Source organism: Tinamus guttatus, unplaced genomic scaffold (genome assembly GCF_059628265.1).
Source record: "Tinamus guttatus ecotype Peru unplaced genomic scaffold, ASM5962826v1 Tinamus_guttatus_pri_ptg000092l, whole genome shotgun sequence".
Taxonomy (NCBI): Eukaryota; Metazoa; Chordata; class Aves; order Tinamiformes; family Tinamidae; genus Tinamus; species Tinamus guttatus.
This window is the reverse complement of record NW_028288626.1, coordinates 50,045-64,822: the sequence shown is the minus strand read 5'-3', so window position 1 is coordinate 64,822 and position 14,778 is coordinate 50,045. Positions and strand designations below refer to the sequence as shown.

The 14,778-nt window shown below is 63.5% G+C and overlaps 1 protein-coding gene across 1 annotated transcript; it reads right to left on the bottom strand.

Annotated features, from left to right (window-relative positions):
- Window positions 1-10,367: 10,367 nt before the first annotated feature.
- Window positions 10,368-14,547, bottom strand: LOC104575091 (PHD finger protein 24-like). The gene is made up of 7 exons (XM_088520571.1): window positions 14,179-14,547; window positions 13,132-13,317; window positions 12,247-12,325; window positions 11,478-11,680; window positions 11,046-11,212; window positions 10,686-10,787; window positions 10,368-10,464 (listed from the first exon to the last, which is right to left on the bottom strand). Exons 1-7 carry the CDS (start codon window positions 14,545-14,547, stop codon window positions 10,368-10,370), a joined length of 1,203 nt encoding a protein of 400 aa, XP_088376697.1.
- Between the last annotated feature and the right edge of the window lie 231 nt (window positions 14,548-14,778).

Genomic DNA, 14,778 nt, shown 5'->3' with positions numbered 1-14,778 from the left:
GCCGGGAGGCTGCCAGGTGAGGGGGCGGGAGGTGGAGATGGGATGTTTTCTCAGGCACCGCATGAGGCTTAAAAAAGAAGATATTCTAGGAAAAGAAATGATCTGAATGCGCTCCCTCCCGCTCCTCGGTGCGGTGCCTTGTCCCACACTGAGCTGGAGTTACGTAAGGATGCTCAGGGCAGAGCGAGGTCACTCCAGGGCAGGCAAGCTGCAGGCTGCCCGGGCTGCTCCCTGGGCACGGCAGCGTGTCACAGGCGTGTGCCAAACCCCGGGGATGGCACAGGGCTCTGCAGACCCGGGCAGCACCAAGAGTGCCCGTGCGTGTGTGCCCGTGTCCTGCGTGGCATGGGGGTGTGCGCTGCAAGGCCGTGGAGCTCTGTGTTTGCTGCAGAGGGAGAAGAGGAGGAGGAAGGTGATAATGCCAGGTTGGAATTTCCTGTGTGTGCTTTGGCTGTGTGAATATGCTGTGCATGCAAGCGCATGGCACATACCACACGCGTGTCACCTGCAGAGCCCAGGCACCTGTCCGCAGCAGCAAGGGACAGCCTCTGCCCATGGGGACCTCAGGGCTGGGGACCCTGCGTAGCCCCTGCCAGGCCAGCTGTAGATTTTCAGGGTGGCAGTGGAAAATGCTCCTCGTTACAAGGGGGAAACATGGACAGGGCGGGTCCAGCAGTGGAGGCAGCAGGAAAGAGAGAGCTGTGGGGTTTGCAAGCCACCAGTCCAGGGAAAGGAAACACCTGGTTTGGAGAGGCTGTAAACTTGGGGCAACCCTGAGAGAAGGGCTTTGGCTGTGGGGCATGGTGCCCTGCGCTGGGGAAGTGTCCTGTGCTGGATTCCCACCTCCCGGCAGCTTTGGGGTTCAGCTTTGCTGGGGGTCCTCATGTGCGTGGTCTGTAGGTGCCTGCTGGGACCCACCTGTGTTTGCCGAGGGCCCAGCAAGGGGTCTGTGGCCGCAGCATCCCCTGTAGCAAGGGGTATGTGTGGGGTGACCTTGCCACGCTGTAAAAACGTTCTGTAAAAAACTGCCTCTGTTCCTGAGCCCCTTGTGCCGGTGGCACCCAGGGCAGGTTATCGGCTGCAGGACACGGATGTGCTTGACCAGACGCTCCCGTGCACTGTGTGCAAGACCCTGCATCCCCGGGGGAGCAGGCAGTGGCGGAGCTGGAGGCGCGGGGGGCTCCAGGGAGCGCACACGTGCCCGGCACACATGCCTCCCCGCACGGATGCCTGCGTGTACAAGTAGAGGCAAAGCTTCCGGAGTGCCGGAATGAATGAGGCAATTCACTATTCCAGCCCTGGCTCCGGCGAGGCTTTTCCTTTAGTGGCAGCCGCGCGCCGGCGCGTGGGCTCGGGCCTGCGTATGCGTGTGGGCTCGGGCCTGCGTGTGCGCGTGGGTGTCGAGGGGGCTTCGGGAGATGTTTGCCACGTCAGGGGATTCACTCCGGGGGCCCGCGCGCCCCCGCCGCGCTCGCTGCTGCGGCGGCTCCGCGCAGCGTTGCGTAACTTCCGACTCCCCCGCTGCATGCCTTCCCCTGGGAAAGGGGCTGCTCCTGGCGCCGGGGTGGCGTCCCCCCCGCTCCGGCGGAACGGAGGGACCGGAATGCTGAATTAGTGCTTCTCCGAGGAGATGTGCAGCCAGGTGCTTGCTGCGGGAGATGCTGGGGAGAAAACAGTGGGGTTCTGCACACGCTGCCCCTTGCGGAGCCGGGGGCAGGCTGGGCAGGATGGGGACAGCACTGGGGGAAGAGCTCTGCTCCTCGAGCCTCCTCCGAGCCCGGGACCGTCTGCTCGGGCGGCAGGAGGCAGGGCAGGGGCTCCGGGGAGCTCCCCTTGCAGCGAGTGGGTGGCTTCGTGCCCCGGGGCTTGGACTCGCTCGGCAGCTAAACCGGGCGCATCCTTGGGAGCAGCGTGGGCACCTGCAGGCTGCCGCCCGCCCCAGCGCCCTGCCTCGGCACGCAGCCACTCGGGCTGAGACCCCCCAGCTCATCTCGTGCAATAGCAGGTAATGAGTGCCCTGGCCCATAGGCTGCACCGTGCCCAGGGACCCCAGGAGCGGCCCCCCAGCAATAGCACCGGTACCCAGGGCAGACGGGGTGCGTTGGTGCTGGCACGAGCCCCAGCCCACAGGCTCGCGGCGCTCGGGCCGATCTGCCTGACATTTTCGCTCTCCTGTAGCCGCGCCGTTGCCATGGCGTCCCCGCCGTTGCCATGGCGTCCCCAATGTTGCCAAGCTACGCCGAGGGTGTCAGGAGAGGTTGTTCACTTGTTTGGAGGATGAGCAGCCGGGAGAGGAGGCTGGGGTGATGCCCTGGCGCCGAATCCCCCTTGCTGGGGCTGATGACAGTGATAATGCTGGAACTGAATTATTTGTCCCTCCTTTTCTGCAGGTCTTGGACCACATTCCTGTCCCTGTAGCCTGCAGGTGTTGGGCAGATGGGTCCATACTTGACCTTATCCCACCTCTTCTGGCCCTAGTAAAAGCATTTCAGCTCTGCCACTTACCTTCGAGCTAGAGACATCCTTGGACATCCTTGGTAAGCACTTTGTTGAATTCTGGATGCAAGTTATTTAAAAATGGGTTAGAAATGATCCTCCCTTTAGCAAACATGCTGCCTGGGCTGGACAGGATAGAGAGCACATGAGTTCCTTAGCAAGGTGCAGAGCAACTTGCAGGCTTACACAGCATGGGACAGCTGCTGGTTTGGGGTCTTTCTGCCTGAGCTGCAACGCCTTTGCAGAGCAGGAAAAAGTTTAAGCTGCAGGCCAAAGAGATAGAATGGACACTCGAAGTATGCCCTGGCTACTGGTGCTCAGCTTGCTCTTCCCTATCCTGCAGTTGGCCCTCAAAGCAGGTGACCCCGTGGATTGGGTTTGGTACCTGCCAGCTGGCCGAGCGGCTCAGTCTGGAGCATCCCTTCCTTCCCAGGGAATAGGATCCAGCCCTGGAGGAGGCCGAGCACCTGGGTCTCAACATCCCTCCCTCCTGCCTTGGATTTCTGTCATGCACCAGCTGCTCAAGCAACAGCGCTGCTGGGTCGGGTAGGGGCATGGGAGAGACACTGCACAGTGCGGGTATTTTAGCACCTTCCTCTCCCTTTTGCCAGAAGAGCTTTGTAGGCACCAGTGCAAATTCTTGGGAGTCCAGTGTCCTCCCACAGCTGCCCCAAGCATGGCAGCAACGTGGTCTGTCTGCAGGCACCCAGCTGGCCGCAGCGTGAGCAGCACGGCCCCACGGAGAGCAGAAATAACTCCTGCAAACACCCTGCTGTGCATGGGCCTGCCCCCTGCCCCAGGCAGGTGGCTGTGCAGCAGTTTTGCCCATTTGGGTCCCTTCAGAACAGCCTGGGGACCCCCCAACACAGCAGGGCTCTCCTGCCTGAGGCTTTCTCTGCCCCAGGCCATGCTGTGACTCTTTTACACCTCAGCACCGGTATCTCTGTCCTGGGATCCGTCCTCTAACACGGACCTGCTTGGGGCATCCTGCATGTAGCGGGATGGCCCCCTTGACTGGGATTTTGGACAGAGATGCTGGCTGTTCTGCAGCGCTCGTGGCTGCAAATCTCTCCCTACCTTGGTAAGGGTGTGTGGGGAGCAGTCCCGCAGCTCCCAGACCTCTTTCCCTGTCCAGTATCTGGTGTCCATGCACTGGTGGGGGGGAGCTGCCAAACCAGCCCACCCAGCCTTCACCTTCCCTCTCCCCATCTCCTTCTGATTCCCCCTCTTGCCACCCCCGCGCTCCAGCCTAAATAATTCCTCCTCTGCCTGGCTGCTTGCAGGCGCCGTATTTGCAGACTGCTCTCATGTCCTTCCCTTAGTCATCGCTCAGCCAAGCTAGACAGATATAGCAGCACCTCGGGAAGCGATCGCGCCAGCCCCCGTCTCAGTTCTCTGCTGGTCTCTGACTGCCTTCTGCATAGCGAGGTGCCCAGCACCGAATATTAAGGGCCTTGTCCTTCCCTACCCATACCAGTGCTCTGCGAATGGAGAGAGACAGCGGGTGCCCAAGCCTGCTGCCATTGCACACTCCTCTCGCTCGTGGAGGAGCAGGACAAGCACCGGTCCCTTCCCCGGAGGGGCTGCTTTGCCGTCCCGTCCCGGCGTGGGCTGACGGGTAACCCTGGGTGGCTCCGCGTCTCCAGCTGGCTGCTCCGCACGCTGGGTGTCTCCGTTGATGGCAAGGCCTGCACGGGCCTTGTGGGCTGGCTCCGGCACAGAGCTGCGCTTTCCAGGTATGCTGGCTGGCTTCCCTAGCCAGCCAGGATATATTCTGGCCCTGCAGGGCTCCCAGATTAGCCCAGAGCCTGGACTAGTGCCCTGTTACCCATGTCCCATCGCACACCTTGTGCGAGTGTCCCTGATGTGAGGATCTGCGAAGGCAGAGGGGCCCTGTCATGGTGCGGGGAGGACGCTGCCAGCTCTTTCCTTGACCCTGGGATAGTGCAGGACATGGTCAGACCACGATCAGGCCAAGCCCTGCCACCTTTCAGAGCCATCTGACAGCCCAGGGCTGGAGGGGACGGGAAGCTGGGGCATGCAGGAACGTGCACGGAAGCACGCTGGGTGTCACAGCTGCCTGTCCTTGCCACCCAGAGGAGCTGGCACCATCTGCTACAAGCAGGGGGGCTTGGAGCTGCACCTCCAAAAGGAGATGGCAGGACCTTTGCCCAGCACCAGATCTTTTCCCTCCTACAGCAGCTGTGTGAGGAGCCATCCAGGTGCAGACAGGGAATGTGTGGGCATTGCATGGGAGCCCAGGGTCCTGGCCACATCCCCTGTGCCCCTTCTCGGTCCTCTTGTACAGCGGTGGCAATAGGGGACACAGAGGGCATGGATAGAGGCACCCCAGACTTTCGGTGTCCACATGTGCTCCTGGCTGACTGCACGCTGCAGGAGAGGTCCCGGACGCCCTGCTCACGGCTGCATCATTTGCTCGTCACTGCCTCCATCTGAGCTGCAGCGGGAACCGAGATGCTCCCCATGCCTGGCGCCGCTGCCGCCACCCACTCCGCGCCAGGCACAGCGAGGGTGCCCATGTCCCCATGGCCACCTGTGCCACCGGCGCCCGCGCAGAGCAGCAGCAGAGCAGCAGCGCGTGGGGAGCAGAGGGAGGCGTCTGGTAGCCCCGCGCCACTCGGGGCCGCCGGCCGGCAGTGCGGTGGAGGCGGGAGCCGGCAGAGCCGGAGGGAAGCGCTGCTCGGCCCCACAGCGTGGCCTTCCCACGGCAGCGCGGGCTTGGCGTGTCCCTGCGGCGTGAAAGCTTGGGGCCGGAGCGATGTGCCCAAAGAGGCCCCTTACCTCGCTGCTCCTGTCACTCTGCGGGAGGAGATGCTGGTGGGAGACGCTGTTTTCTCTCAGGGTCCGGCTGCGTTTCCATTGCCGGAGCATCCTGCATCGTTCCGTGATGGTGCTCGGAGCAGTGGACCTGCAGCTGCTTGGCACCGCAAAGTGCCCAGGTGGCTGTGGGGCCAGCAACAGGCAGCCGGAGTGGTCCCTGGCTGTCCCCACTCCCAGCGCTGGCACTGCCTCCTTCCTCCACTGCCCGCTCAGGGGGCAGGGCAGTGAATGGGGGTTCTTCACCACTCCCAGGCATTTTGGGTCTGTAAAAGTGTTCCTGGTCTTTAGTTGGGACAGAGAGTTGAACTTCTGTCTGGTTTTGGCAGAGCAAAAGTGCCAAATATCTGGCAAGGTTCAGAGCCACCAAGCTGGGATGGACTTCAGCCTCTTCAAACCACTGCGACCTGTTGTTTTTCATGCACCCCCCCAATCTATTTCTGTGCCATTTCCACAGAATTCAAGCCAGTGACCTCCTACAGGCACAGGATGATGGTCCAGAGAGGACAGCGCAGGTGAAGCGCTGCTCCTACGGGGATACTTGGCAGACCAAAGATCGGGGTATAGGACACCCCAGCACCGAGTAGTTACCCACCAAGGTGCCAGATGGAGCAGGGGGAGAGCAGGGGGTTGGCACTAATTCCTTAAGGTCCCTGCAATCCCCTGAACTGCTGCCCCGTGTGATGTGTGGTCCCCACGGGGTGCAGCTATTCCCCCCACCCCTCCTGCCGCAGGATGGGGACCCACAGCTCCCACCTCTCCTTGTGCAGGAAGGGATGCTAGAATCCACAGTCCAGCACCCAAACCAGGGTGTCCTAGCCCAGATAGCTCCCTTGGAAATGCTGTCCTCTCCCAGGGTGGGAATGGATCCCTAGGTTCCCGCCATGCTGGAAAGTGCCTGCTTTTTCTGGGGCTGCTGTGTCTGCCCCATGATTGGAGCTGTTGCAGGGAGCCAGGCATGGGAACAAGGTTGGACACAGAGCTGGTGGGGTGACCCCAGTCCCCCTGCTCCACCAGGACTCCCTTGTGCCGTGTTTTTGGCAGAGGCGGGGGATGCCAGGGCCGATGCTGCAGCCGGGGATGTCGTGCAGGCGTGCAGGTCCAGAAGTGGCACTGGGCGCTGCTGGGTGCAGTGCAGGGGCGACACCCTGTGGCCACCTCTCCGCTGCAGGAGGGGGCACAGGCCATCCCCTCGCCTCCCACCGCAGCCCCCTGGCCCTCCAGCCCACTCGGGGGTCTCCCTGCAGGGCCATCCCCCTGCCCCCCGTCAGGACCGCGGCCAAGCTCACGACTCACCCTGTCAGTTGTGACAAGGCCGTTAAGGAAATAGCAGCCGAGCCCCCAGAGCCATCCCCGCCTCCCCGATGCTGCCCGTGCTGTGAGGCTCGTACAGCCTCCCCGTGAGCTGCTTCTCTGCCGGCTCTGGCAGGGGAGGGCAGCCTGGAGCGACCCAAGGAAGGTCCTGTCATGCAGCAGGGTTAGGTGGTGGATGGTTGGAGCTGCTGGGTGACAACATCTCTGGGATCTGCCTCCTTCACTGTCACCTGCTGCCTGGAGACCTCTGTTTTCCAGGGTTCTGGAACTGCTGGATGCCCAGCAGCTTGCCACAAAGCTGTCCCAGCCCTCTGGGTCAGCTCTGTCCACATGGCTCTCCGAGCATGTCAAGAGCAGATGCTAACTCTGGTGAGGAACATGTGACGGTCACCTCGCGTGAGCCTGGGGCACATGGAGCAGGCAGGTGCCCTGGCTTGGATGAGGACCTATCGGGCACCCTGGGGTGCTGGGCTGAGCACCCACTTTGCCTACAAGCTGAGGTTTTGGGGGTGTCGTGGCAGTGTGGCACGGTGGCCAAGCACCCAGCAGAGGGTGCAGCCTTCCCGCTGAGCAGGGCCCTGCTCTCCCCCAGGTCCTGGCACAGCACCCAGCATGGCGGGGAGAGCACCCTGGAGAGCAGGGACACCCTGAGCAGGCAGGGCGGGCAACCATGGGAGAGATGGCAGCAGGGTCAGCAAAGGGGCTCCCGCACCAGCCTCAAATGCCGCTGGAGCACACAGGGCTGTGGTGGGGAGGGCTGCGCTGCATTTGGGATGGACTTGCAGGCTGCTGCAAGGACACGAGGCCCTCCTGGTCCAGCCAGGGTCCCCAGTCACAGGGTGGGCAGAGGGTGACAGCTTAATGATGCTGCAGCAGACCCCTACACCTGCAGAGCTTGGCAATGGTGCCTCTGGGATGGACCCGCATGTCTGAGTACCAGCTTCATCTTCCCAGAGTAGAAAGAAGGAGCAGTGGGCTCCTCTGGTGTGCTGCCCTGCAGGGAGCCCGGGCAGAGCCTGGCCAGCTGCACGAGGAGCGGAGGGATGCCCAGCAGCTGTGGTGCCATGAGACCTGCCGGGCTCGTTCACATCCCACACGGAAGAGCTGAGCACCTCCCTGCCCCTTTTGTTGAACATCAATGGTCCTTGGCCTGGGGAGCTGGTTTTAGTGGGATCTGTTCAAGGAACTTTCAGATCCTGTGGGGTGTTCAAAGCATGGATTTGGGCTGCAGGCAACCGGTACTTCCCAGCTCAGGGCCCACTGGACAACTCTGTGCTCTGACCCAGTCCAGCCCAGCTCTCTCCTTTCCCTGCTCAGTGTGAGGGTGTGAGGAAGCAGCTAGTGAGACTGTTTTACACAGGAGCACACGCTTCATGCCAGGAAAATTACAGCTTTGTTCTCCTGCACCAAGTCGTCTCATTGCAGAGCAAACACGAGACCCCCTGATGGGTCCAGAGTCAAGCGGGCCAGCCCTAGGGAGAAATCCTGCCTGCAGAAGCAGGGCTTCCTCCATGGGCAGAGCCATGTTGTGTGAGCTGTAGTGTGAAAAGAGCATGGAAAGACCAGCCTTTAGCAAGATGTCCTCTGCCATGAACCAGCGTGCAGGCACTGCACGTGTCTCGCTCACAGGGCAGGAGCGGCGAGCGCAGCGTTGGGACTCAAGCAAGGCATCTGGTGTCCCGGGAGACCCGACAGGGGCCAGGGCACACAGGGCGGCTGCAGCCAGGCACAGGGCAGCCCTCCCCGCTCTGTAACAGCCCTCCCAATCCCCACCAGGATCCTGGGACAGTGGCAGCAGCACCAGTAGCAGCTTCTCCTGGCTGCTCGGTGGATGTCGCTGCCCCTGGAGGAGCCTCCCAGCTATGGGGACCTGCCCCTGCGATGCCTCTTCCCAGGGCTCCTTCGTGCCTCCAGCCTTGGGGATGTTTTAAAGTCTTCCAGCGCAAGCTCAAGCTTGTGGAGCTGCGCTGCGAGGGCTGGAGAGTGCACAGGCTCCCGGCTGTGTCCCGCGTGGAGGCAGGGGCTGGCAGGGCGCGTGCCGGAAAGGACGGCAGCCAGAGGGGACTTGGACACTGCAGTTTAATGGACGCTTCTCGGTACAGCGCTGGCGTTATGGCGCACACAGCCCCCATCGCCTCTCTGCCCTAGCTCCAGCCTAGCCCTGTCTCTGCCCCTGAAACATCCCCTGAATGGTACGTGAGGCTGGGAGCCTCATGCGAAATGTGGCTGGGGCAGCAGGGGCATGTGGCACTGGGGGGGTCTCCTGATATGGCATCGTATCTCCGCGAGCTCCTGCTGCCGACGGGCTGAGCTGGCGCTGGCTGCGGGATCAGGGCGCTGCTGCCGGCTCCGGCACACATGGTGCTCCACTGGGAAGCGTGCCGTGCTGCCTGCCGCGGCACCCAGCACGGGGAGCACTCGGCCCTGCCGTCGCGCGTCCTGGCTCTGCTGGCCCCCAGCTCCCGCTGGTAGCCCTGGTGAGCGCCTCGCCCCTGTGCACAGCCCCTGGGTGTGCACAGATCCCCATGCTGCGGGGCGCTCTGTGGGAAGCATCCCAAGTATCCCAGCCCTGCACATGCCATTGTCCCTGCATCAGGCCTGGGAGATCCCTAGGCATCTCCAGCCCAACCGTGGGGCCATCCCACTGTGTGGTCTGGGGCATTTGAGGCGCTCCCCGCCCCACACACGTGGCTGTTCCCACAGTGGGGCCAGGATAGCCCCTGTGCTCGGGTCCTGGTGTCACTTCTTGCCCCTCACCAGAGGGGCCCAGGAGCAGCCAGCTCTGCTTTCCCCCAGCCAATCAGAGTGCAGTACATGCTGGGGCTGTCCCCTACTCAGACCTCCAGCCAATCATAGCCCGGCACCTGCTGGGCCCCACCCTGCGCAGGCCTCTCTCAGCCAATCTGGAGCGAGCTGGGCAGGGGTGGGGTGCTGCAACTGCTTCCCCAGCAGCCAATGAGCAGCCGCCAGGTGCCAGGGTGTGGCACAGGGTGGGTGGGTGGGGTGAAGGGGCGTGGCCCCCCTTGGCCAATGGGGGCACAGGGCAGGTTTCCGAAGCGGGAAGGAGCTGGGCGAGAAGGAGCCGGGCAGGAAGGAGGGGGCCCCAGTGGGCGCTGTGGGGCAATGGTGGCACCATGGGGCGATGGTGGCACCACAGTGCCCATGGCGGCACTGCGGGGGCAATGGCAGCGCCACAGGGCCATGGTGGTGCTGTGGGGGCGATGGTGGTGTCCCAGTGGCGATAGTGGGGGTGATAGCGGTGCTGCAGGGGCGATGGCAGCACTGTGGGGGCGATGGTGGTGTCCCAGTGGCGATGGCAGCACCATGGGGGTGATAGCGGCCCCGTGGGGTGATGGTGGTGCTGCCAGGGCCATGGTGGTGGCATGGTGGTCGTGGCGGCGCTGCGGAGCGATGGTGGCACCACAGGGGTGATGGCGGCACCACAGGGGTGATGGGGGTGCCACGGGGGTGATGGTGGTGCCATGGGGGCAATGGCAGCACCGTGGGGTGATGGTGGCACCATGGGGTGATGGTGGTGCCGCTAGGGCCATGGCGGCGGCATGGTGGTCGTGGCGGCACCATGGGGCGATGGTGGCGCCACGGGGGCGATAGCGGCGCTGCCGGGCGATGGTGGCACCGCAGGGCCATGGTGGCACTGTGGGGCGATGGCGGCAGCGGCGCGGGCGGGCGGCGGGGCATGCGGGGTGCCCGCGGCCATGCTACGCCGGCGGCTTCAGGTGCACAGCGGCGCTGTTGGGGCGGGCGGCCAGGATGTAGGCGACGTTCTCGCGCAGGAATGTGGGCCAGTCGACGGGCCTGTGGGGCCAGACGCGTCGTCAGCGGATGCCACCGGCCCTGACGTGCCCCCCGGTTGGCCTCGATGTGCCCCCTATGGCCACCCCACCACTTGCCGAGCCTCTGTTTTGCTCTGAAGAAGGGGGCAACCTCCCCTCCAGCTTGGGCTGAGCCTCCTTCAGGGGAGGCAGTGGGGCACGTGGCCCACCCTGACCCCCAGGGTGCCCCATAGCTGGCCTCACCTGGCCTCCTCCTGCTCCGTGGCCAGCAGGGTCTTCTCCTGGCTCTTGCTGCTACCGCTGCTGGCGGGGCTGCTCTCGGACATGGGTCCTACGTGGCTGATGCTGCAGGGCAGAGCGGGGGCACTGCTCTTGGCGGGCAGAGGGGATGCCGATGTGGCAACGTGCCCGCCCCAGGCAGCAATGGGAAGCGGCCATGGAGGAGGAGACGCCGTGGGGAGAGGGAGAGGTGGAGAAGGGGCCTCTATTCCCAAGCCGATCCCTTGTGATGGAGCTGGAGCTCCGCAGGAGAGCAAGGTGGCCGTAGAAGCAGGTTGGGAGTGCACCTGCGGGTGTCCACTCACCCCCGTCGTGTCTCCTTACCTGACGTTGCAGGACGGCGTCTCCTTCTGGTGCTTGCGGAACCAGGCGTGCCGGGCCTTGTGGCACTCGCTCTCCCCGATGAAGCCGTCGCTGTCCTGGTCGAGGGCCAGGAAGGCCGCGCGCGCCCGCTCCCGCTCCTTGGCCGTCAGCAGCCGGAGCAGGGAGTTCTGGTGGTGTAGAGGGGATAGGGGAGCCCCTGCGTCAAGGCAAAGAGTCTGGACATGGAGAACCTCCCACCAACCACAGGGTACCTGCAGTGCCACCAGTGCCCAAACTATTCACCTTCCCATGGTGCCACCCCCATCTAGGTGGCTGGGGGACATCTGTGATTGGCCAGGAGGCTGCTGCTGGGTCAAGGGTGCCCTGCAGTCAATACCTACCAGCAGCCAGCTCCTTCCTGGTGCCCCCAGCCCATGTGTGCTGTTGAAGTACCTGCGGCCGGAGCTTCTGCAGCAGCTGGATGGACTCATGGGAGAGGAAATCCGGCCACTCGATGTGCCCCTTCTTCTCGGGGTCCAGGGCGGAGAACTGGAGGGTCGCCCGCTCCTCCTGGGCCTCTTCCATGGGCTTTTCGAACTGCTGCTTGTGCACCAGGTGCTTGTAGTGCAGGAAGTCGTCCAGAGTCAGGCAGGTGTCTGCAGGAGCGGGCCCGGCGCCCGTCAGTGTGTGCTGCGCGGTGCCCCGGGAGTGGGGCCTGCCTCCCCCGAGCACCCTGCCTGCTGGAGACCCTCCTGTGGACCTCAGCGGGTGCAGAGCCAGCGTCGCGCGCACCACGGGAGAGCTGCTGGTGGGGAGACGGCTCCTGGGCGCTCTGAGGCTGCCCTGGGCCTGGCCTGAGGCTGGGGACATGAAGCGAGGTGCCTCCCCCAGGCAGCTCAGGGCATCCCTTCCACCAGCCTCAAAGTGATGGGGGAGTGCTGCTCTCCTCTTGCCCTTCTCCAGGCCCCTGGCGGCACCACACACATTCCCTCTTCCCCCTTCTCCCTCCTTCTCTGTCCCTCCTTCCCTGCTCCCTCTAGTGCTAATAGGTGACTCCACCAGCTGCCATCTTTAGCAGGGCCTTTACCCTTTTCCCTTTACCTCTCCAGATGGGGGAACAGCAAAACCTCCACCCTGGAGCAGCAGTGCCCAGCCCAGGGACTGGGACGGCGTAAGGGGAGAGTGAGGGCTCAGCCCATGCTGCCATGGGGAGGGTCCGCACCTGGAATGATCTTGCACTGCCGCAAGGTCTCCATCAGGCTGTACATCTCTTCCTCTGTCAACAGGAGGTTGAGGTTGTCCTGGGGTGGAGAAGTGAAGTCAGTGTGTGTGTTTCTAAGGTGAAGCACAGTGTCCTGGGGCACACATGGCAGCTGGGTGGCAGAATGGGCTTTGGGACATCCAAGCCCAGGAAGGGAGAGCTGCCTGCAGGGATGGGGGCTTGTGCGCAGCATCATGAGGTGGCACCCCAGGTTTGCATTATCCGGAGAAGCTGCAGTGTGGTTGCTTCACATCTGCACCCTTTGGGCATGGTTCCAGCTCTGCCACAGCTCCTTGCCTGCCCAGTGGCGTGTCCCAAGGTGCCACCATGCGCCGGGGGTATGTCAGTCCAGTCAGAGGAAGAGAAGCTCAAGAGAGGGGGTAAGGGACTCTGCACCTCCACACCTGAAGTGTTAAGGGGGGCACATTTTCTAGCAGTCTCCCTGAGTTCCTGAACAACCTGGAGGCAGATGGATGTGCTCTCTGTGGAAAGATTTGGCCTGAAAGCTGCTTGTTGGAGCTGCTTGAAACTCCACATTGCTTTCGTGAAGGGAAGGTTTCCCGGATTCCCCGGGACCTCTTGCCAAAGTGCAGGGACAGGCTGCAGGTAAGGATTCCAGTGTGGGGAGGCTGCAAAGGGTCATTTTGTCCCCTGTCCTCTGGCAACAACCTGCTTGGCCAAGATGGGCTGCAGGAGGAGCCAAGGAACAAGGTGGCCCGTCACCTCGGACCAGGCCATGATGTGGGATCCTGCTTGTGTCCTCTTTGGGCACAGCTCCCCAGGGAGCAGCCACTGCTCCCAGTGCAGCAGAAACCTGCACCCACTGCCCCAGTAGCCGCAACTTACGCAGTAGTTGCAGCTCCAGCCCGTCTCGGTGTGCGCGGTCTCCGTCACCTCCACGGCGCTGTCGTTCTGCAGGTAGCCCATGCGGCGCAGGCAGCCGTCGTGGTACACCCGGCTGCAGATGCGGCACGGGAAGAGGCTCTCGGCTGTCCACACCTCACAGATCTCACACATCTCATCGTTGACGACCTGGGGAGGGGCGGCTCCGTCTCAGCACTGTGGGGATGCTCGCAGAGGCAGTGTGGTCAGGGAGGCTGGCTTCTCCACGTGGGGTGCTCAGGGCTCCGTGAAGCAGTGCCTCTCGGGCTACTTACTGGCCACGTGGGTTTGGAGTGGGGTGGGTGGTTTGGCAGGAGTGGGTGGACAGAGGAGTGCTTAGGGCTGACGGGCTGTAGGCTGGGCAGCATTCAGGGTTGTAGGAGTGGGTGGATGGGCTGTAGGGTTGTAGGTTGGCTGGAGTGATGGCCTGTTGTGGGTAGATCAGTGGAGGAATGGAATGGGTAGGATTGGAGGTGTGGAGAGACAGGTAGGGCTGTAGGTGTGGAGAAATTGGTAGGGTTGTAGGTATGGAGAGATATCTAGGGTGGTAGGTGTGGAGGGATGGGCAAGGCTCTTGGTGTGGAGGGGTGGGTAGGGTTGTAGGCTGGTAGGCTGTAGAGCTGTGTGGACTAACCCTTGTTGTTCCTTCCCTTTCCCCCACAGCCGGAGCTGCCTGTGCCCAGCAGTCACCCCTCCTCTGTCCTCCCCTCCCCGGCGCCCCAGGCTCCCTCCAGGGCACATCTGACTAGGACTAACCCCCAAGCGCACCCTGTTCCCTGAATGGCTCCTGGCTCTCAGCTGCCTGGTCCCGTCCCTGGAGAGGGAGCGCTCCTGCCTCCAGGACCCATCTCCGTGCCGGATGAGCTCCTCCGTGCCCGGGCAGGCTGCCACTGGGTGCTAGGGACACTTGCGCATCCCTTTGCGGGGCTGCTGTGTGCCTGCGCGCGCGCTCCCCCCCAGCCTGCTCCCTCTCTCCCCATCCCTGTGCTCCCGCTGGTGCCGGGTGCTTGCCTGCTCCCGCTGCTCCAGGCTGATGTCCAGCGGCTCGTCGTCGTGCAGCTCCCGCGTGGGCCGGATGAAGGCCGGCGGCGTGAACCTGTTGGCCCGCTCGAACTCCTCCGGCTCCACGCCGCGGCCGTCCCGCAGCCGTTCCCACGCCGCCTTGCTGGTGCTGCTCTCCTCCGGCTGGGAGGGCCCCGCAGATGCCTCGTCCTCCCCCTCTTGCACCGTCTGCTCCAGCGTCCCGCGGCGCGCGCCCTCGGCCTCTGCCCGCCGCCGCGCCGATGGCTGCTCTTTCAGCCCATCCTTAAAGGCCGACACGGCTAAGCTGACCTTCTGCACCTTCTCCACCGTCTGCCGCCTCGACATCAGCACCCCCATGGCTCTGTGAGGAGGGGGAGGGAGTCAGCCCTGGGGTGCAGCGCTGGTCCCCGCTCCTGCAGCGCTGACCCCTGTCCCCAGCCCAAAATGTGTGTTCCAGCTGTACTGGGAGGAGCTCAGGGCAGGGAGAAATAAGGTGTCCCGGGCAGGCTAGTGTGCTGGAATCACCCTCTGATGTATGAGGAACCATGGTTTGGCCAAGCAGGGGCCGTCCTTGCAGCAGCTCTGCCC

Excerpts from the sequence above, each read along its gene's own strand:
- LOC104575091 (XM_088520571.1), bottom strand. The coding sequence starts at position 14,547 with ATGGGGGTGCTGATGTCGAGGCGGCAGACGGTGGAGAAGGTGCAGAAG. Across the intron at positions 13,318-14,178 it reads GCCTGGAGCAGCGGGAGCAG|GTCGTCAACGATGAGATGTG; the intron begins GCAAGCACCCGG and ends GCCCCTCCCCAG. Across the intron at positions 11,213-11,477 it reads TGCAGAAGCTCCGGCCGCAG|AACTCCCTGCTCCGGCTGCT; the intron begins GTACTTCAACAG and ends CTACACCACCAG.